A 22017-nucleotide genomic window follows, 5' to 3' on the forward strand; every position below is an offset into this window, starting at 1 on the left:
AACTGGGGCTTGCAGAGAGAGGGGGTAAATGCTGACGGGGGCTGGGTTAAGTGGCCCATTCATTGTGTTTTAGGAAGTGAAGGGACGGGGCATTGTGGAGGGGACGTGTGACTTCCCAGTGCTTTGTGTGTGTCAGCCACACACTTGGGGATCTGTGTGTTCCTTCAGTTATTATTTCTCTCAGACCTAGGGGACAAGGGAAAGGGCAGATTCGATTAAAAAGTTTACAAATTGTGCACACATAATCTGGAATCTTCTGGAGAAAAATTAAGAATTTTTTTTTTTTTTTGTGGTATGCGGGCCTCTCACTGTTGTGGCCTCTCCCGTTGCGGAGCACAGGCTCCGGACGCGCAGGCTCAGCGGCCATGGCTCACGGGCCCAGCCGCTCCGCGGCATGTGGGATCTTCCCAGACCAGGGCACAAACCCATGTCCCCTGCATCGGCAGGCGGACTCCCAACCACTGCGCCACCAGGGAAGCCCAATTAAGAATATTGACGTTCCAACTTTGAAGAACCCGAAGAGAAAAGGCATTTGATGAATTGCCCTAAAATCTGGTGCAGAGTTATACTCCTTTGTTTCTAAATCCAAAATTGAAAAAGTTTTGAATTCCACGCTTTTCCCCCTAAATTTGGGGTGTGGACATTTGGTAGGGAAACCTAATGGAACTTCCGTGGAGCCACTTCTGTTCTTTATGAATCTCACTTGGTGGGGATAGCCGTGCATCTCGCTGCAGGAAACCAGTGTGTTGTATTACAGGGTGTAGTGCCTGGGCCCCCTGGGGATGTAGTGGCATACGGTGTGCACGTACTTCTGCGAGATGTGTAAAATTCTGGATTCGGAAGCAGAACTGGCCCCAGGTCTCGGATGGACCTGTGTAGCTTGTGTCCCTTATTTGTATGTCTTGGAAGTTACTCTGTCATGAGCTACTATGACAGCCACTCCCGCTGGAGGAAAAGGAGACGCTTCCACCAGAAGGGGGAGCTATGGTCCCACCAGACTGACGGGGAAGACAGTACTTGGTGGAAGGTGTCTGCAGGGGGATGGATGGAGGGAGGGAGAGGGAGAGAGGTAGGGAACAGGAGGGGAGGGATTGGGGAGAGGCATGGATAGAGAGGTTTATGATTGGGGAGCTGGTTGTTTTGAGATTTTAATACTTTGCACTTCAGGTAAAAGCCTGTTTTTCTTCCTCTAGATGGGACAGGAGGAGACATTTGGAATCCTTAATGTCCTGGAGTTTTCTAGGTATGTTTCTCTTTTGTGCACTTGAAATAAACTGTCCCTCTCTATCTATCTGTCTCTCTGTCCACATATACACACAGTAAGTCCCCTATTTACAAACTTCAAGCTGTGAACTTTCGAAGACACAAACGTGCATTCACACGTCCAGTGAGTTAGCTCGTGTCTGTAAGATTTAAAATGTTTTCTTTATTTTTTGTTTGTTTTTTATGTATTACTTGTGTGAAAAGTATTATAAACCCATTACAGTGTGGTACTGTGTAGCCGATCGTGTTAGTCAGGTACCTAGGCTAACTTCATCGGACTTACGAATGCGCTCTCTCAGAAGGGAACTCATTCGTATGGAGGGGACTTCCTGTATATCTACAGATGGGTGAGAAATGAGTCAGTGACTGAGGGCAGGTCCCTTTGAAAGATGAGGAAGGAGGTGCCCGTGCATGTGCTTGGGGCTGCGGCTGGGGAGGGAGCCATCAAGGGACCTCTGCGCTAAATCGGGAGGTCCTCGGAATTCATCGTTTCTTTCCACTTCAGTCAAAAGAAGATACGATGAGATGCTTTTGAGTGGAATGGGTTTATACTGAATCTTGCACTTTGCTACTTACTGGGCAGGTAACTGAACATTTTTGAGCTGTGAAATAAAAGTACGTGGACACAGTATTGTCAGGAGCAAATTAGACACAGAGTAAAGCGCTCAAGTTCTACATTTCTGTCTCTTCTTCTATCAAGAGCTGTGCTAGTGAGTTTCCACGGCAGGGAAAGGAATAGGTTTATGCAAAAGAGTAGGAGATACACAATTAAAGTCTGACTTTGAGGGCAGAGGTAGGGAAGATGGAGCCTGGCCATTTGGGGGCCAGCCAGACCACCTTTTGGGTTGTTTGGTGTTTAATCACAGGATGTGGTCCTATAAAACAGACCCATGACAGTTTTCTTTCCTTTTTGTTTTTACCCTACAGCGACAGAAAAAGAATGTCTGTAATTGTGCGAACCCCTTCAGGACAGCTTCGACTCTATTGTAAAGGGGCTGTAAGTACTGGCTGAGGTCTGCACGCCAGGGACCCCTGCTGCTTCCCTAACTGCTGTTCTCAGCATCCTTGATGGTCGCCCAGGGTTGAAAGGCTCTTTGGGTCAGCCTGACACTGACTTAGTAGTAAAAGCCCCCTGAAGATGATGGGGGTTCACGCCAGTGTGGCAAGGAGGTCAGTGGAAAGCTTGCTGTTCATCGGTAGCTGGTTTCAGAAACGGTAGCTGGCCGTGTCCTTCAGAATCCTTAGACTGTGAGTTCTGATTCCTGTTTTCTGTCCTCGTGTGGTGACTTTGGAAGATTCAGTCAGTTGTACCAACCTATGATCTTTTAAGGACTCTGATTTTTTTTTTTTTTTTTTTTTGCGGTACGCGGGCCTCTCCCGTTGCGGAGCACAGGCTCGGGACGCGCAGGCTCAGCGGCCATGGCTCACGGGCCCAGCCGCTCCGCGGCATGTGGGATCTTCCCGGTCCGGGGCACGAACCCGCGTCCCCTGCATCGGCAGGCGGACTCTCAACCGCTGCGCCACCAGGGAAGCCCTCTGATGTGTATTTTTTTCTGTAGCAGCTATTCTCAATATTCGTGGTTTAGTTTTTATTCACTACAGAGGCTGGCTGGCGGGTTTGAGGTAGTGTCCATTTGTGGTCTATTATTACTGTCCCCTCCGGTCATTTCCTATGTCAGGCTTTCTGTCCTGTCTGCCTCCTGGTCATCGAATCTAAAGCTTTAAGGAAAGATGCTACTGTTTGTGAGCCTGACCTACAAAACTACATTGTGTCAAACCGTGGTCTTATGTGTTGAGGGAAAGACTTATTAAGCTCATTTTTTGAGACCATGTCGGGAAATAGGAGGCTACAGTAGGATCAGTGATTCGTTGGAAATCTTACTCGTCTTTACCAATTGTGGGAAGAAGTATTTGAGGACAGTGACAGAGCTTTTTAAAAAGTGAGTAAAAATGTGTGTGAATTCTAAGGCATCCGACCCGGACTCACCAAGGTCCAGATTATATTGGATTAGATTGGGAAAGATTAGATAATTATGTTAAATTCTGTTCTCATATGATACACTTTCTTACCTTTTTGGTTGTTTATTTGCCATTGTGTTCTGAGAACCACAGCAAGGCCAGCAGGGGTCAGTGTGAGGTACAGAGGAAGGGGGGCAACCACAGAGCAGAGTCAACAGGAGATGCTGCAGGGGTGCATTTAATTTGTTATAGGATTTAATTCTTCTCAAACCTGCCTCCCCTAAACCAAACTAAATTTCTTAGATTTGGGGGGGCCTAAAACTGCCATTTATCACATATTTGAGGCATGATCCGTAGCCTGCAATCCTCCAGCCCTGCTTGTGGGTCATGGAAATAGTTCCCAGGTGATGAGCTGTCCACACCGTGTGTTCTCAGCTGAACCAGGTTCTGTGCAGGGTGGGTCGTGCCCTCCCTGGGTGGGAGCTCCTGCATCATCAGGAAGGGAGAGTACACTTGAGCAATTTAGGGTGTGTGCTTTATGCGTCCCACTTCTGCAAAGGGTGTTAACAAAGTCTGGTGTGAGCTTTGCAAGAGCTTGCAAATCTAGGTGAACGTCGGCCCCGTCGTGTCCCTGATTATTCATTCTCCTGACACCCAGGGTCCTCCCTGGCGTGTTTGTGTGGACACATACCCACCCCCAGGTTGTTTTCCAAAGCTCATGACTGAATCCAGCCGAGAACTGTGTTTCCCGTCGTCCACCCAGGTGTGCGCTGGATCCACACCACAAAAACAGAGCTGGGCTTGGTGCTAGAGCGTCAGCTGACCTGAGTTTTGCGGGTCACAGCGTTTCCCTATTTTACAGGATAACGTGATTTTTGAGAGACTTTCTAAAGATTCAAAATACATGGAGGAAACACTATGCCATCTGGAGTATTTTGCCACGGAAGGTGAGTGGAATTTGGAAACGTTATTTCTGCCCTTGGAGTTGTGCTTTCAGGGGGCAGTTGGGTGAGCCTCCGTGTTCACGTGTCATTTTTGTGCAGCACTTGGCTTGCTTCAAAGGCGGGTCGTGTTCTAGTGCCAACCCCGTCCCCACCCTCTGCATCGGTGGCAGTGACAAGAGTCGTGGCTGTAGACCGACTGCTCTGTTACCTAAACGTCATCCGCTGACTCTTAACCAGAGGGACGAGTGTGAGGCAGGCCAGCCCACGATGCTATGCAGAATTGCCCTCCGGTTTTGCACTGCTTTCTCGGAAAACTCACCTTATTTCCCAGGCCCTCTCTCGTTTCCCTTATGACACTGGCTTACCCTACACTTCCAGCAAGAATAATCCACTGAACCCATGGAGAACAGGAAGGGAGTTCTCAGAAGGGCTTTAATCAACACCCATGGGCTTCCCTGGTGGCGCAGTGGTTGAGAGTCCGCCTGCCGACGCAGGGGACACGGGTTCGTGCCCCGGTCCGGGAGGATCCCACGTGCCGCGGAGCGGCTGGGCCCGTGAGCCATGGCCGCTGAGCCTGCGCGTCCGGAGCCCGTGCTCCGCAACGGGAGAGGCCACAACAGTGAGAGGCCACAAAAAAAAAAAAACAAAAACAACACTTCTGTCAGGCTCCCCTGCACGTGAATGTGATGAGAGCTTGAGTGCCGGCTGCTGCCTCGTTGCCTGCCTGAGCCTCTCTGGCCGCATGTATCCACGTCTTTGCACACACAGGCACACACATGTACACCAGAGAACACACATGTGCACACATAGGAACACATCCACACAGGGACACACATGCCCATCAGGGAACACACGTGTGCACACATAGGGACACATCCACACCGGGACACACACAAGCACGGCTGCTTGAAAGCCTGTGTGTTTCACGTGGTAGCACACTGGGCCTTTACTGCTGTCTAGAAACACACTTCCCGTCTTGCCTCCTGGCTGACGGGAAGTCATTGCTTGCTTTTCTCATTCCTTTATTTTATTTATTTTTTTAAAAATTCCCCTTTGATTTTTTCCCCCTTGTTTGTCATTTTAATGGAACTTGGGTATGGATGGAAGTGAAATCAAATGTTCATTTACCCTGCTTCCCTGGAAATTCCAAAATTACTTTGAGAATCATAAAGCAGTTAAATAGGTGTGATGTCTGTGCGTCCCTCCTCGTGTGTGTGGGTCGAGCGCGGCTTCTGTCCTTCTCTGCTGTGAGGAGTTCAGTCTCATGGCTTCTCCTGTTCCGTCAACATCTGTAGAAGCAGTGGTTTATATTAAAAGAAGGTTGCTTTTCAATTCATTTTGAGCGTGTGCACGTTGACTTAGAGTGACCTATGAAGTGGATGGTCTCTTTGATTTTCTGCACACACGGTGTCCCCTGGGGATAAGGCACCCTGCTTGCCCATCACTAGGGCCCTCACCGGGAGACGCGGGACTGTTTTGCAGGCTTGCGGACCCTCTGTGTGGCTTACGCCGACCTCTCTGAGAGTGATTACGCAGAGTGGCTCAAAGTCTACCAAGAAGCCAGCACCATCTTGAAGGACAGAGCTCAGCGGCTGGAAGAGTGTTACGAGATCATTGAGAAGGTAATTGCACGTGGTAGATGCGTTACATTACATGCCCGGTGACACCTAATCAGCAGAAAAGTTTTGGTGCAGAAACCTTTTGGCTATATAGTGATGTCCTCTGATCTTGTAAGTATCTTAACTCACCATTAGCTTTTAATCGTTTCTTTGCTTTACGAAACACTCAGTTTTTATGAGCTCTCCGAAAGGTCTAGCCACCCTCTGCTAAGCATTCACGTCTTAAGAAGTATCAGGTCAAAAACGGCATCGGCGACTTTCTGGGTTTGCCTAAGATGAGGTGTAACGACGTTAGCTGGCCCTGTTGAGTTTCCTGAGCAGTCAAAATGCCTAGGCTGGCTGGACATCGTACCTGCTAAATGTTTTCACACTTGCTGTCCTCTTTGAGCTTTGCCATTGCCGCTCCACGCTGCCCACGTGATTTGGTTGTTATTTCAGTTCCTCCCAAGACATGAGGTAGCTTCCCGCAGATTGAATCCCTCGAATCTGGGAGCTGGATTTCAGCTTTTTCCGTTTCATGTCAGCAACCACTGGTCCATCCATCTTCCAGTTTCAGTAGCTTTGAAGTCGTTGCTTGCTTTTCTCATTCCTTTATTTATCTTTTTAAAATTCCCCTTTGATTTTTTTTCCCCCTTGTTTGTCATTTTAATGGAACTTGGCTATGGATGGAAGTGAAATCAAATGTTCATTTACCCCGCTTCCCTGGAAATTCCAAAATTACTTTGAGAATCATAAAGCAGTTAAATAGGTGCGATGTCTGTGCGTCCCCCGGCCAGGGGCGGGCACTCGGGAGGTAGCTGGCCGTTGTGGTCACTGAATAGTTTTTTCTCATGTGTTAACTGTACCACAGCCCTTGACTCCTGAGTGGAGTGAGAGAGAAGCCTCAGTCCTGTTAGTGTCCCCAGGATAACTCACCCATGTGCTCTGCTGCCAGGTGGTTTCCCAGGTGGTTTCCTATCCCAAGGTGCCCGTGTACCCAGAAGTAGATGGCACGTGCTGGCCCGTGTGTGTGGAGGGGTTCTAGCCCTGTGGCTGGTTTTGAGATGCCACACATGTGACTGTCATTAATTACCTGCAGACAAAGGTTTAGTGTGGAGGAAATGAGGTAATCGTCTCAGAACACTTTGACTGCCTTTCTTTTGTCAAGGGTTTCATCATTCGTGCTGCTCTTACGTGTGTCCCCATCTTTAATGGAAGCTGTTTTTTTAATTTAGAATTTGCTGCTTCTTGGAGCCACAGCCATAGAAGATCGTCTTCAGGCAGGCGTGCCAGAAACCATAGCAACTCTGTTGAAGGCAGAAATTAAAATATGGGTGTTGACGGGCGACAAACAAGAAACTGCAATTAACATAGGTAATTCATTTAAAGGATAATTTCCCAATGCTGATTTTTGCATTACGTTTTTGAACCGCCTTATAGGGGTGCCTAAGGGCTCCTCAGATGCATTGACAGAAGTGTTTTATAGAATTCTTCATTCACAAGACCGAGAAAAGTTTAAGATGCTCTTACGGGCATTATCTACCCATTATAAACAATGAGACTATGACACCTTCCTGAAAAGTATTAAACATCCTTACAGAGGCCAGAGAATTCTGGTTGATGAGAGTTTGATTTTCTCACTGCTTTCTTCACAAAAATTTCGTCTCAGAGACTAAGCGTGTTTTCATTAAGTTTAGATATGCATTATTATTTTATATAGCTATAGCCATTATAATGATTTTTAGCAATTCATAGGTTTTTCTGATAGGCTTGAACCTTTCCCTTCCCCATCTGGGTTGGCAACCTCTGCCTGCTAAGCGTCGCAGAAATGAAAATTGAAGAAAGGGAATTTAAGCCCAGATTACTTCATGAGTGTTAAAGCAGCACGTTTTTAGTTTGAAAAGGACTTGTGAAACTACTAATTTTAAAAAAATCTAATTTTTTAAAAAAAAATTATTTATTATTTTATATTTATTTTTGGTTGCGTTGGGTCTTCGTTGCTGCGCACGGGCTTTCCCTAGTTGCGGCGAGCAGGGGCTATTCTTCGTTGCGCTGCATGGGCTTCTCATTGCGGCGGCTTCTCTTGTTGCGGAGCACGGGCTCTAGGCACACGGGCTTCAGTAGTGGCGGCACACAGGCTCAGTAATTGTGGCTCACGGACTCCAGAGCCACAGGCTCAGTAGTTGTGGCGCCCGGGTTTAGTTGCTCTACGGCGTGTGGGATCTTCCCGGACCAGGACTCGAGCCCGTGTCTCCTGCATTAGCAGGCGGATTCTTTACCACTGGACCACCAGGTTAGTCCCAAAAAAATCTAATTTTGATTGTTTGAATTGCTTTAAAATTATCTAGGACTTCTGTCACCCTTGTGTCACAAGCTCTGGTGCATAGGTGATAAAATGAAAGGGCTACATGACTTCTCATGTGTTGTTGGGAATAGAGTCCATGTCACAGCTCACTGCAGGAAGAAACATACAGAAAGAACAACTGAAGTTGAGTGACTGGTGTCCTATTCAGAGAAGTCTCCTTGGTACGCAATCAATAGGTTCCAATGGAGCCCTTTCCTTCAATCTTCTCTTTTGAATCAGCCCCGACTCTCAGAGAACCTCAGTTATAGACAATGCCTACTGTCTGGGGTGGATTTCCTCTTTTTTTTTTTTTTAGTAGACAAAAAAAGCCACTTAATCATTTCATATCAAGACTGTAGTAGTCCTCTTGGACTCGCACACAAGTGAGATTAAAGTCCCCAGAGACTGACACGTGATTCACGAACAGTCTCTGAAGGATTAGATGTAGATGTTGTACCTGTGGTTTCCTAAACACATATTTTTGGAGAAAAGTGTGGTGATGTTTCTGTGTAGACCTGTCGCTACAACTAGATAATAAAAACCCATTGCTTACAGCCCTTTGGTGATGTCAGCAACATTTTTATAGATGAAGGCTAATACGTTTGCTTTCAGTGGAATGTCTCTTTCTATGTATGTACATCGGCCCTTCAGGTATTTCCCATGTAAATTTGGTCTAAAACACCTGCTATTGATCCACGGCTCCTGTTCACAGAGGGCACGGAAAGCATGAGAGCAGTGGTGCTGCACCTGCCCCGCCCCTGTCCTCTTGTCCTCGTGTCACATCTGCATCTATCAGGGTCTAGCCAAGTTTAGGTAAACACAAGTGAAAGCAGAGTTCCCAAAATCAACCCAGAAAACACGAATGGCTTATTATTCCCGAAGGAAGGTGTTAGTCGTTGCTAGAGTGAGGCTTGTGTGAACCTCACAAGGTGATTGATACCTGTCCAGTTTTTTTCCATTAACAGCTATATCATTTTGTGCTTTTTTCAAAGAAGGTGTAGCAGTGTTTGTAGTTTTGGTTTCAGAAGCACTCATATCCATTAGATATTTTAGAATTGACCTTTTAAAAAACATTCTAATCCAAGTCAGAAAAGAAGTAAAACCGTCACTGTTTGCCGATGACATGATATTATACACAGAAAATCCTAAAGATCCTACCAGAAGACTGCTAGAGCTAATCAGTGATTTTGGTAAAGTAGCAGGATACAAAATTCACAGAAATCTCTTGTATTCCTATACACTACCAATGAAAAATCTGAAGGAGAAATTAAGGAAACACTCCCATTTACCACTGCAACAAAAAGAATAAAATGCCTAGGAATAAACCTACCTAAGGAGGTAAAAGACCTGTATGCAGAAAACTATAAGACACTGATGAAAGAAATTAAAGATGATACAAACAGATGGAGAGATAAACCATGTTCTTGGACTGGAAGAATCAACATTGTGAAAATGACTATACTACCCAAAGCAATCTATACATTCATTGCTATCCCTATCAAACTACCAATGGCATTTTTCACAGAACTACAGCAACAAATTTCACAATTTGTATGGAAACACAAAAGACCCCGAATAGCCAAAGAAATCTTGAGAAAGAAAAACGGAGCTGGAGGAATCAGGCTCCCAGACTTCAGACTATACTACAAAGCTACAGTAATCAAGACAGTATGGTACTGGCACAGAAATATAGATCAATGGAACAGGATAGAAAACCTGGAGATAAACCCACGCACATATGGGCACCTTATCTTTGATGAAGGAGGCAAGAGTATACAGTGGAGAAAAGACAGCCTCTTCAATAAGTGGTGCTGGGAAAACTGGACAGGTGCATGTAAAAGAATGAAATTAGAACACTCCCTAACACCATACACAAAAATAAACTCAAAATGGATTAAAGACCTAAATGTAAGGCCAGACACTATAAAACTCTTAGAGGGAAACATAGGCAGATCATCCTATGACATGAATCACAGCAAGACCCTTTTTGACCCACCTCCCAGAGAAATGGAAATAAAAGCAAAAATAAACACATGGGACCTAATGAAACGTAAAAGCTTTTGCACAGCAAAGGAAACCATACACAAGACAAAAAGATAAGCCTCAGAATGGGAGAAAATATTTGCAAACAAAGCAACTGACAAAGGATTCATCTCCAAAATATACAAGTAGCTCGTGCAGCTCAATATCAAAAAAACAAACAACCCAATCCAAAAATGGGCAGAAGACCTAAATAGACATTTCTCCAAAGAAGATACACAGATTGCCAACAAACACATGAAAGAATGCTCAACATCACTAATCATTAGAGAAATGCAAATCAAAACTACAATGAGGTGTCACCTCACACGGGTCAGAATGGCCATCATCAAAAATTCTACAAACAGTAAATGCTGGACAGGGTGTGGAGGAAAGGGAACCCACTTGCACTGTTGGTGGGAATGTAAATTGATACAGCCACTGTGGAGAACAGTTATGGAGGTTCCTTAAGGAACTAAAAATAGAACTACCACATGACCCAGTAATCCTACTACTGGGCATATACCCTGAGAAAACCATAATTCAAAGAATCATGTACCACAACGTTCATTGCAGGTCTATTTACAATAGCCAGAACATGGAAGCAACCTAAGTATCCATCAACAGATGAATGGATAAAGAAGATGCAGTGCATATATACAATGGAATATTACTCAGCTATAAAAAGAAACAAAATTGAGTTATTTGTAGTGAGGTGGATGGACCTAGAGTCTGTCATACAGGGTGAAGTAAGTCAGAGAAAAACAAATACTGTATGCTAACACGTATATATGGAATTTAAAAAAAATGGTTCTGAAGAACCTAGAGGCAGGACAGGAATAAGGACACAGACGTAGAGAATGGACTTGAGGACACGGGGAGGGGGAAGGGAAAGCTGGGACGAAGTGAGAGAGTGGCATGGACATACATACACTACCAAATGTAAAATAGATAGCTAGTGAGAAGCAGCCGCATAGCACAGGAAGATCAGCTCGATGCTTTGTGTCCACGTAGAGCGGTGGGATAGGGAAAGTGGGAGGGAGACGCAACAGGGAGGGGATATGGGAATGTATGTATCCATATAGCTGACACACTTTGTTATACTGCAGAAGCTAACACACCATTGTAAAACAATTCTACTCTAATAAAGATGTTAAAAAATTCTATTCTTTATCTTATTTTTTAATTGAAGTATTGTTAATTTACAATATTGTGTTAGTGTCAGGTGTACAGCAACGTGATTCAGTTATATGTACATATTTTTTCATTTTCTTTTCCATTATGGTTTATTATAAGATTTTGACTATAGCTCCCTGTGCTATACAGTAGGACCTTGTTGTTTATTTTATACATAGCACTATACATAGTGTGTGTATCTGTTAATCGCAAACTCCTAATTTATCCCTCCTCCCTTTCCCCTTTGGTGACCATAAGTTTGTTTTCTACGTCTGTGGGTCTGTTTCTGTTTTGTAAGTAAGTTCATTTGTGTCATGTGTTAGATTCCCCGTATAAGCGATATCATATGGTCTTTGTTTTCTCTGACTTCCTTTACTTAGTATGATCATCTCTAGTTGCATCCATGTTGCTGCAGTGGCATTTCTTCATTCTTGTTTATGGCTGAGTAATGGTCCATTGTGTACACGTGCCACTGAATTAGGGCGTCTGTTGAGGATGCAGTGTAGACATCTAGACACGGAGTTAGACTTGTCCACGTCAGACCACTGGTGACGGCTTCGAGAAGCCCGAGGCCATGCTCCAGATCCAGGAGGATTGTAAGCCTGTGTTCTAGTCCCATATTCCTCATGCCTTCTGTGATACGAACCATTATTGGTCTGTCTCCCACAATATGGATTGGGTATTCTGTACGTTTTAGTGCATTCTGTGTGCACATTAGGGTACCCAGAAGGTATTTGGGAAGCAGATCACGTGTCTAGTAGTTCTACTTCTCGATGAAATAAGGAGAAGAGTGCTGAATGCCGGGCACTGTGCTGGGAGTGCTTTCCCTACGCTGTCTTTGGTCATCACATGTCAACAGTCTTAGAGCACCGGGGGCTGGGTGACATTCAGAGTTTACAAGGTCATGCTCCACTTAGTGACCAAGCTAGTTCATGCTGGGTCTCAGGGCCAGTCACTCCTGGTGCAGGGCTCATTTTAAACAGATTCATGAAGCTTGCACGAAAACCCTCTCTGAAATTTGAGTTAGAAAACCCTGGAGAAGGGTACTAAATTTCATCCATTCTAAGACACCTTGTTTTCATATTTCACCGCCTCCAGAGTTGGGATGTCTTATGATTGTTGACTCTTACAGTTTTATCTGGCAGCATTTCTCTTTAGAGGTGTTCGGTGCTGTTGGCTGTCTTTAGTATTTGCTTGCTGTCTCATTTATCTATCATCTGTCCATCCATCTATCCTCCCATGCATCTATTCTCCATCCATCCATCACCTATCCTCCCTCCATCCATCACTTATCCTCCCATCCATCTATCACCTAACCTCCCATCCATCCATCACCTAACCTCCCATCCATCCATCTGTCCTTCCATCCATCTATCCTTCCATCCGTCTATCCTCCCATCCATCCATCTATCCTTCCATCCGTCTATCCTCCGATCCATCCATCTGTCCTCCCATCCATCCATCTATCCATCCATCCATCATCTATCACAGTTTGAGAATTTAAAGTGTAACTTTCAGTTCATACCTTGAAAATAAATACTTAGTCAAATTAGGTTCCAGGATATTCGTGTCTGTTATGAGCCTATGAGTGTTAGGTAGGTGCAGTCATCCTGCGTGTGGCTTTGAGGTCCTTGGGAACTGACACGATGCCAGGACCCTGCTGCACTGTGCTTGGATTTATGCTAACTAGCTGTGTTTCCAGGAGTTGGAAGTTGTCTTTTTTAGCTTAAAAATTTGGCATCACCTAGTCTAAAGTGAAATTTCAGCTGTATAGCCTTTGTGAATCATGTAGTCGTCACTTCCTTACTATGACTGGATAAAGCATCTCTTACATAGTTAGAAAATAGATGTGAAGTTTTCAGAGTCTATAATATTTTTCCTAACGGAGATAGGATGAGTGAGAACAAAATCCTAGTGCGTGTTCCATTTTAAAGTCATTGCATTGGGAATCGCTTTCACGGTGAACCATCTGAGTTGGAATTTGGCCGCCCCTCCCCCATGTTTTGTTGCCCATTATTTGATCCCTTTAAACCACTTCTGTAGTCTTAGAAGTTTAATTTCTGACAGTGAGTAAATGTGGACTTGCCCACCCTATTCTTGCCCATTGGCAGGGAGGCAAGTGCGGTTTTCAGGTGGGGCTGGGGGAACACGGCCACAGCCCCAGTAATGTTCACAGAAAAGTCAGGTGTGTGATTTCTTGGTTACGTGCAGCTCCGTTGTTGCCAGATGCTCCCCTATAGGCTTGGGGCACTTATGTTCCCTTATTGGGGACTGAGTTAATTTTGAGACAAACTCAGGAATAGAATAGATGAGAAAATACCAGTTGTGCAGTGTACATGCTGAGCATGGCTGGTGTTAGTAATAGTTACTCATTAAATGTTAGCACAGCATTTGTCATACTACAGCTAAGTCCTTTAGGTAAGTTTACTATTCCCTTTGAGATAGGCATTATCCCCTTTTAAAGATAGAACTGAGGCACAGAGATACCAAGTAACTTAGCCTGGGCCACACAGGTGTGAGTGCTGAGAATCTGAGCATATGACCATGACACGTGATAATTCAGTTCTTGGAAAGATAGGCATCAAAAAGATCAGGGAGGGCTTCCCTGGTGGCGCAGTGGTTGAGAGTCCGCCTGCCGATGCAGGGGACGTGGGTTCGTGCCCCGGTCCGGGAAGATCCCACATGCCGCTGAGTGGCTGGGCCCGTGAGCCATGGCCGATGGGCTTGCGCGTCCGGAGCCTGTGCTCCGCAACGGGAGAGGCCCCACCAGTGAGAGGCCCGCGTACCACACACACACACACACACACACACACACACACAAAGATCAGGGAAGGCTTTGCAGATGAGATAGGTTTAAATCTTGAACTTCAAGAATCTGTTGAAGACAAATACATAAAGAATGAGAATAGCATGAATCAGGATGGCCTGGTTTGGGGGAAGATCAGAAGGTGGAGGCAGCATATTCCTACCTGTGATGGCGCCTTTCTGAGAAGCATCTGCGGGTCTGGAGGGAAGGGTGCCCAGGTGTGGTTCTGTGGATGAGTCCTTGATATCCTGGTTCTCAGATGGGGAGGGATTCTTCTCTGAGCATCCTCGATCGAGTCCGGAGCAGATGAAGAGTTCCATTCCTGACGTCTGGCAGTGTGTTTCATACACTTACTTTCAAATACTGAGTGACCGGATTCTCCCTGAAATTATTTACAACCAACAACACACTTGTTGAGGGTTTGGAACCAAGTTGAATCCCACTGAGGGGTAATTTGATGGATCCTAGGTATATGGTTAGTAGGAATCAGTTGTTGTTAACCCTTCCAAAAGTGTCTCCGAAGAAATCTAGGTTGGGATATCTTCGACAATATATGCTTACCTCAGAGAAAAGACGCTGATTGCGAGTTCCAGGAGAGGTTTGGTTTGGTCCTATTTTCTAGTGTGAATGATGATCTTATTTTCTTAAAATCAAGTCCTGCTCTAAGGACCATAGATGCCGTAATATTTTAATTTCTTTGAGTGTTGATTATGCTCAGGTGGTAGAAAGACTAAACACTTTTGTGGTGTGCTGTTAACTTCAGCCGTAGTAAAAAGTGAAATCCCAGAGGTTCCCTTCTCAGTCATTTTATGGTCATCTTGTTAGATTGTGAGATTAAAGAAATAGACCACAATTTACAAGTGTGGATTGACATTTCATAGCTGGCTGTTCTCCAAGAGCTGATCTCATTTTATCTAAAAACATTAGAAATCAAGCACACCGAACTTGGATTGACATAATTTAATTTGCCATGTTAGCTAAGTCACATTTAACTGTGTTAAACCTCCATGGTCTGTCTAGAGCAAATGTTCTGTGTGATAATTAAGCAAAATCTTGCTTCGTTTTCCAAACTAAAAAAAAAGAACCTGTTTCTTCTCAGAAACCTTGAGTTTTGTGTATTTAAATTCATGAAAGTGTCAGTGGTTTTGTTACCCTCTCCCTTGCAACGGCTAGAAAAATACTTCGAGTTTTTCCGTAATATCTTTTATGCAGCTTCAGTTGTCAAGTGGCATTTTACTTAAATTGCAAAATATAAAATCAAGCGGGAAGCGATGGCTTAAACATTTCAGCTTGCTTCTGCAACCGCTGTTCATATCAAAAACTACCAGCAAATCCTTTTGTGTGAGTTATACTAAATTTGTAACAGCCTCTATTGCGTGAAGTTGCTGGAAGTTTCTGGGGCAAGGGAAGAAAAATGATGAAAGTTCCAATATCCCTGTTTGCAAATGAAAATAAAATATTGACCTCCCTTCTGCACTTAATCTAAGAATTTATAGAAAGGAAGAATATATTTGTAAGATTGTAGTGGGAAACAAAGTTCAGTTATTTCCGTCGTGCTGTGCAGAATTTTCAGTGGCATTCTGGGAAACTCTCATTTCTACTCATCACTATTGTTAAAATACAGACTTGAGCAAGTTTGAAAATGTGTGGAGAATTGTGCTGTGTTTCCTCCCTTTAGTTTTCCTCTTAGAGGTTGAACAGGTATTTGCCCACGTGGTCCTGTGATTTTAAACTATTCAGTTGTTTTCGCTTTTCAAATGATACGTGAGGTTTTAACCAGCAAAATTATCTCATTCCCTTCACATAACTGTCGTTAACTGCCTGGAATAGATCTTCAAGGTATCGCTTTAAGAAAATGACAGTTAGATGAAAAGTCATAATTTTGTGCTTTAAAATTTGTGTTCTCAGGTGGTTTATAATAGTCCTCTCAAATGACACTCATCAGTGAAGGATACACTTCATACATTCCAAAATAAACACAAATATTTATTTTCTACCCCCCAAAAATACCCCGAGGTTTCTCTCATCTTGTTGTCTGTCTTGAGTTCTGTTTTGTGCCTGTTAGTAGGGTTTCTTGAGGGTGAAAAGAGGACCTTCTGGGTAGAATTGAGCACGTAAACGCAGCAGTTCCGTGACTTGTCCACTAGTTAAATGCTTGTCTCCCTTTCTAGTTAAATATAGCATCTGTGGGAAGGGGTATTTTGGCTCTTCTGCGGAGGAGAACCCAGACTCCTGTTGCCTAAGCATTGGTTACGGCCCTTCCTTGAGATGGTCACCCGCGTCCTTGTTTTGAAGGTTGACGTTCTTTATGCTGACGACTTGTTCCCTGTTTCTGTGATCATTGGTCCATGATCATTGTAAGGACCACTTCTGTAGGTGGAAGGACTGTTTCTTTGACTTTTCTCAATGAGATAAATTAAGATGGAGCTTGGTGAAAAGCACATGTTGATGGCAGCTCTCTTTTGAGGGGCACTAAGATGGTGGAGGGTGATTTGAAAGAGAGCCCAGGGCCCAGACAGACACCCCTGGAGTTGGGGTTGGCTGGGGCCACTGCCTTGTTCTCCCCAGAGTGTGGGGACAAGGGGAAGAGTCCGGAGAGGCTCTTACCTTGGTCGTTGTGTCACCAAGCATCTCCACCTGTCACGCGTGTACTGCAAAGTCTGAGTAGGAAACAGCTTCATAGAAAATACATTTGCCTTCCGGGAGGAAAAGTGGAAAAGGGTATCTTGCTGAAATTAACCTACAGAGATACCATTGTCTAAAAATGTAATGGGAATTGTTAAGAGTTAGCATTGGGACACTCTTGACTCAGAGTTATTTCTTGAAGTGGGGGTTGCTTTGAGCTTTCGCAGGAAAAGTGACTCTGTGGGTATCATAGGCTTCCTTAGAAGCCTGCTGTGAGAATTACCCGCCTTTTTATAAAGCAAGTGAGGGACCTTGGTATCACAGTAGGCACGTTTATGCTGCTTGAGGAGCACCGTTGATTCCGTTTGTCTTCCTAAAGCGTTTGCTTTTACCTTAGAGAACCCAAAGCTCATCCTAATACAAAGATAACAGGGATAAGGAAAATCCACAGAAAATTGATGAGTAATTCTTTCAGCCATTAGTTATGAAAACCCTCCCGAGCAGCGCTACTAGAGCTGTCTGCAAAAGTCAGAATCCGTGTAAGCTTTTCCTCCCCACACTTGCTCAGTTCCTCTGTGTGAGCCCATAGGCCAAACACGGTGATAAGGAAGGTACAGGAAGGGAGGCTGAATTCAGGGGACCTTGAACGTGGTGAGTTCCTGGCGGGGATGGTGAATTCACGTATGTTGCTCCTTCTTTAATTCTAGGCTATTCCTGCCGGTTGGTGTCACAGAACATGGCCCTTATCCTACTGAAGGAGGATTCTTTGGACGTAAGTAGCTTTTAAAAAGTTGTATTTGATATCACTGTGTTAAACCCTTTGTTTCTGTTAGGACTAATAATCAGAATTTAATTTTTTTTTTTTTTTACTAAAACAATTATAAAACTACTCAATGTGTTTTCTCTTTTTATTTATGAACGGATGTCATAAAGTCATTTCTTTAAACATCAAAATGGTAAGCTCTACCTCTGGTACCAGATGTAGGAATTTATGTATGTTTTTAGGTGATGGCCATCATTGAAATTCACTTTGTCTTCCGATTCAGCTACAGTTTCTGTCATATTAGAGGAAGGAGAGAAGGTTTTTGTGAGAAGCACACTCCATATATAAAAGTCTTTCTGGCTAGCTGCATGGTTGAAAGCATACTCTCCCAGTACTGATAAAATGGACATTGAGAATTTGCAAGGTCTGGAGAATAATATACATCCATGTTAGAGTTATGGTTTGGAAAACGTATGACATTGATGGTTGCAATATTTGTAAACTTATTTGCTTATCATTCTGTGATTCTGAGAATGTTCCTCACTTTGGCAAATCCTAAGAATCTAAGTAGATGACTTTATACTCTTGATTAAGGGGTACCATGGATGTTAAGAAATACAATAAATATTCCAAACTGACATAAAAAATAGTAAGCCCAGAAAATTGCTTTGCGATAACACGTTATTTTATTCACCTAGAACAGTGCATTTAAAATGCGGTAGTTTTAATCTGGTTTGACTTCCTGTTAGGATTTCCATTAAGGGGTGATGTTCAACTCCTGGTGGTTGCTAGGAGACTTGTAGGAGTTTCTTTGTAGTACAGACACTTAAGTTGATATTCACGTGTCAGGAGTTGCTGACGTTTTGCTGACGTTTACGTGGTAATAGGATGCACAGGCTCTTAGTTCCCCAACATCCTAGTGCCACCGGCTCACGGAGAATGGTACAGATATGTACCCAGCCCGTCATGGCCTAAAGCTGCTGCTGAGACCCTGGTTGGGAGCTGATTTGAGAGTCCCCAGTGACCTGCTTTGGTGGTTTGACATGAAGATAGGAGCTCAACGATGAGATTCCACCTGTGGGTCGTTTAACAAGAGCTTGTTCCTGGCAGGCACCTACGGCCACACTCGCAGTCAGCGCCACTGCTCAGAGCAGATGACAGGGTTAGTTACGCTTGTAAAGGGAGGCTCTGATGGTGAAGCGAACGAGACGGGGACCGAGGAAGTGAACCACGAATCAGAAGCACTGGGCCTGGCTTCCTTCCCTCATCTCCTGTGTGCGTCTGAGGGAATTAAGGGGGTCACCTCAACGACCATCAGTTACCTGGCATCCACCCCCTTCAGTTGACCTGTACGTAGGTCCAGGCTAGGACCCCAAATGCTTGTAAATGCTCAGGATTTATCCCTGTTTTGAGTGTTTCAACTGTTACCAAAATAACATCTAAGCTCTGTAATACAGAGATCAGTGGTTTTGGAAACAAGGCGGGTGACGAAGTGCACCCCAGGGGGGCACTAGATGATATGTTAAGGTACCAGTAGAAAATGTCATTTTTTTTTTTTTCCTCCTGGGTTTTTTTTTTTGGTTAAAAAAAGTTCTGTGAAATCACAGTATTGCTGATAGCACATGGACTGGCTCTGGCACACCCAATCCTGTTTCTGGTGTGCTAACCAGGGATGGGTCGGGGAGGAGGGAAGTGTGGGGTCCCACAAATAAGAAGGGGTGACGCTGAGACCCTCACTCTTCCATTTGCTTGAAGCTCATTGTGAAATCTTGCCGTTTGTGTTACTGGTTAAATGGGTTTACAGACTATATTTAGTTTCGGTTAAACTGACTCTTACAAGGTGCTGGCTTGAAAAGATTTTTCTGTTTTTTAAAAAAAAAGGTATTGAGGTTACAGTAGTATAAGCAGAAGCTGCAATGGTGTGGCCTTGCTGGACACGCACGCTGCTAGTTTAAGTTTTCTTCGGCTGCTTGATGAATTAAAACAGTGATCAGATCTGACAAGCTAAACAAATTTCAGTTTTCTCCCTAAGGCTACTATCATTAATCATGATTCTTGCCCTAAATGTATGATGGTGTCTTGAAACCTTAGCTGTTGCAAAAGGAAGCTATGAATTAGTGAGACTTTAAAAACTAAGAATACCGGGTATGAGAATAAAAGTCTACAGTGTTATCAGCAGTTTATAAAAAACATGTAATATTCAAATCAGTTACCCTGTCAAATTTCACAGCACCTACTGCTGGCTTTTTTTTTTTTTTGGCTGCATTGGATCTTCGTTGCTGCGTGCGGGCTTTCTCTAGTTGTGGCGAGCGGGGGCTACTCTTCATTGTGGTGCGTGGGCTTCTCATCGTGGTGGCTTCTCTTGTTGTGGAGCATGGGCTCTAGGTGCATGGGCTCTAGGTGTGTGGGCTTCAGTAGTTGCAGCGGGTGGTCTAGGGTTCGCAGGCTTCAGGAGTTGTGGCACACAGGCTCAGTAGTTGTGGCTCGCGGGCTCTAGAGCACAGGCTCAGTAGTTGTGGCTCCGTGGCATGTGGGATCTTCCCGGACCAGGGATCGAACCCGTGTCCCTTACATTGGCAGGTGGATTCTTAACCAGTATGCCACCAGGGAAGTCCTACTGCTGGCTACTAAATGCTAGACATCTTTTGAAATTTGTTAGTAAAAGACAATAAGGGCCAAGCCATTTGAGGATCATTTGTTTTTTGTGCTACAATAATTAAAATGAATATGGATGGAGACATATAGAAAATTTTGCCAGCATTTTCTAAGAAACAAATGATTGAACTAACCATGAAATTTATTTGGAGGAAAGTGCAGTTGTTTTTAACATGTTAACCTATAGAATACACAAAAAACTAGTTCTTATGAGCCATTAAAAGAAAGATGAATTCTTAAGGATATATTTGAGCAAAATAGTCATTCTTTAACCCAAAGTTTTATGAAATAAGTACGTGTAATCAGTGATGGAATGAAAATGTAATCATGTAAAATTCATTAATGGCATGTATGGCAGAGACTACACTTCCCAGCATCCCTGGGTCTGGGTGTGGCCGTGAGATTTAATTCTGGCAAATTAAATTCCGCTGGCAAATCAGGAATGAGGTTTGTAGAATCCCCACGTCTGTATCACAAGCTGAGTATGGAAGGGTAGGTTGGAGGCTGAGAGATGTTAATTCAGTAACTGGTACAGAAACGAATTTGAAGTATAGAGGAAGTTAAAACAGGAAATTAGGTGCTTGCAAAATTATTGGATAATCCTGAAGGAGCAGACGTCAGCAAGGTAGGCTTCAAGTTCATACGTCTGTGGCTCTGTTCCCAAGGTCAGGACTCCGTTCTGCTTCCCCAGGGGACTTGAGGCAATCACAGCTGATGGTCCAGCTGCCTTGCACCTGTGAACCTGGGACTGGGTGAGAGAATGTGGAAAACTTCCCCTGTATGAAAAGGAATTCCTCTGTCTCCGCAATCTTAAGCAAGTGTATCTTGTTGCTAGAATTCATCCAGAATCCTGCTGATAAGGGAGTCTGGGAAATGTGGCTTTTAGCTTTCCAGTCCCTGTGATATATTAAAAAAAAAAAGAAGAAGAGGATGAAAATAGATGCTGAGAGTCAATCAGTAAACAGTATCTAGCACTGACTCATTTATAAGCAAGAAGTGGGATTCAGGAGGACACAGAATGCTATAGGATCTCACGGATATGGTTGATGTTTCACAAGTTAGACCTTTAACATACGCTAGGTTCTTTACGGTACTTTGTAACGACATGCAGGGTGACCATGGACATCTTGTGGACCTCAGAAGTTCACTCTTTTATTTCCATTGTTTTTGTCCTCATGACAAAGAACCTGACAGTCATCAGACTTTAAAGTGGTACAGAATTGCGTAATGGTTAAGGGAGCCCGCTCTGGGCTGCCTGGCCGGGATCACACCCCACCTTCTGTATGTGGAAAAGTCTTTGACCCACAATAAATTCTTAAGTCACAGTCACTATTTCTCTTCTATGTTCTTTATGTCTGTGAGTCCCTATATAGATATAGAGAGAAATATAGAAATAGATATACATACATATATATATATATATCTATATATATCTGAAACACTTTGTTTTTCAGATTACTTTCCATTATGGGTTATAACAAGACACTGAATATAGTTCCCTGTCCTATACGGTAAATCCTAAAAGTCCAGTTTCCTAATTCGATCTTTTCTCTGACAGGTGGCTCCATGTTCAGTTACTTAAAATATGTTTAAAATACCTAAATACAGGCACATATTCACACCCACAGGCACAGTGCCATTATTTGTTGCTACAAGAGGGGATGTTTATGTGCGCTGTGCTGAGGACTTTTTTGGTGGGGCGAGAACACTTTGAAAAGGTACGTTTAGAAATGCTTGCGTTAGGTGACTTTGATTGCAGCACATGTGGGTCCCATATCTTAGGCAGTGAACTAAACTTCCTCTCCAGTAACAAATGCTCACATCTGCTGAGTGCTTATTCATGAGTGCCAGGCCCTTTCTGGGAA

At 44.0% G+C, this 22017-nt stretch overlaps 1 protein-coding gene across 1 annotated transcript in view; it reads left to right on the top strand.

Annotated features, from left to right (window-relative positions):
* The window catches only part of ATP8A2 (ATPase phospholipid transporting 8A2), a 444189-nt gene that overhangs the window by 65603 nt on the left and 356569 nt on the right, over window positions 1-22017 (top strand). The window contains exons 18-23 of the mRNA XM_032611707.1: window positions 1194-1243; window positions 2191-2260; window positions 4085-4169; window positions 5649-5788; window positions 7000-7138; window positions 17442-17506. Of these exons, the coding sequence (XP_032467598.1) occupies window positions 1194-1243; window positions 2191-2260; window positions 4085-4169; window positions 5649-5788; window positions 7000-7138; window positions 17442-17506 (549 nt within the window). The remainder of the gene's footprint in view (window positions 1-1193; window positions 1244-2190; window positions 2261-4084; window positions 4170-5648; window positions 5789-6999; window positions 7139-17441; window positions 17507-22017) is intronic.

This window comes from Phocoena sinus, chromosome 18 (assembly GCF_008692025.1).
Source record: "Phocoena sinus isolate mPhoSin1 chromosome 18, mPhoSin1.pri, whole genome shotgun sequence".
In the NCBI taxonomy this organism is placed as follows: Eukaryota; Metazoa; Chordata; class Mammalia; order Artiodactyla; family Phocoenidae; genus Phocoena; species Phocoena sinus.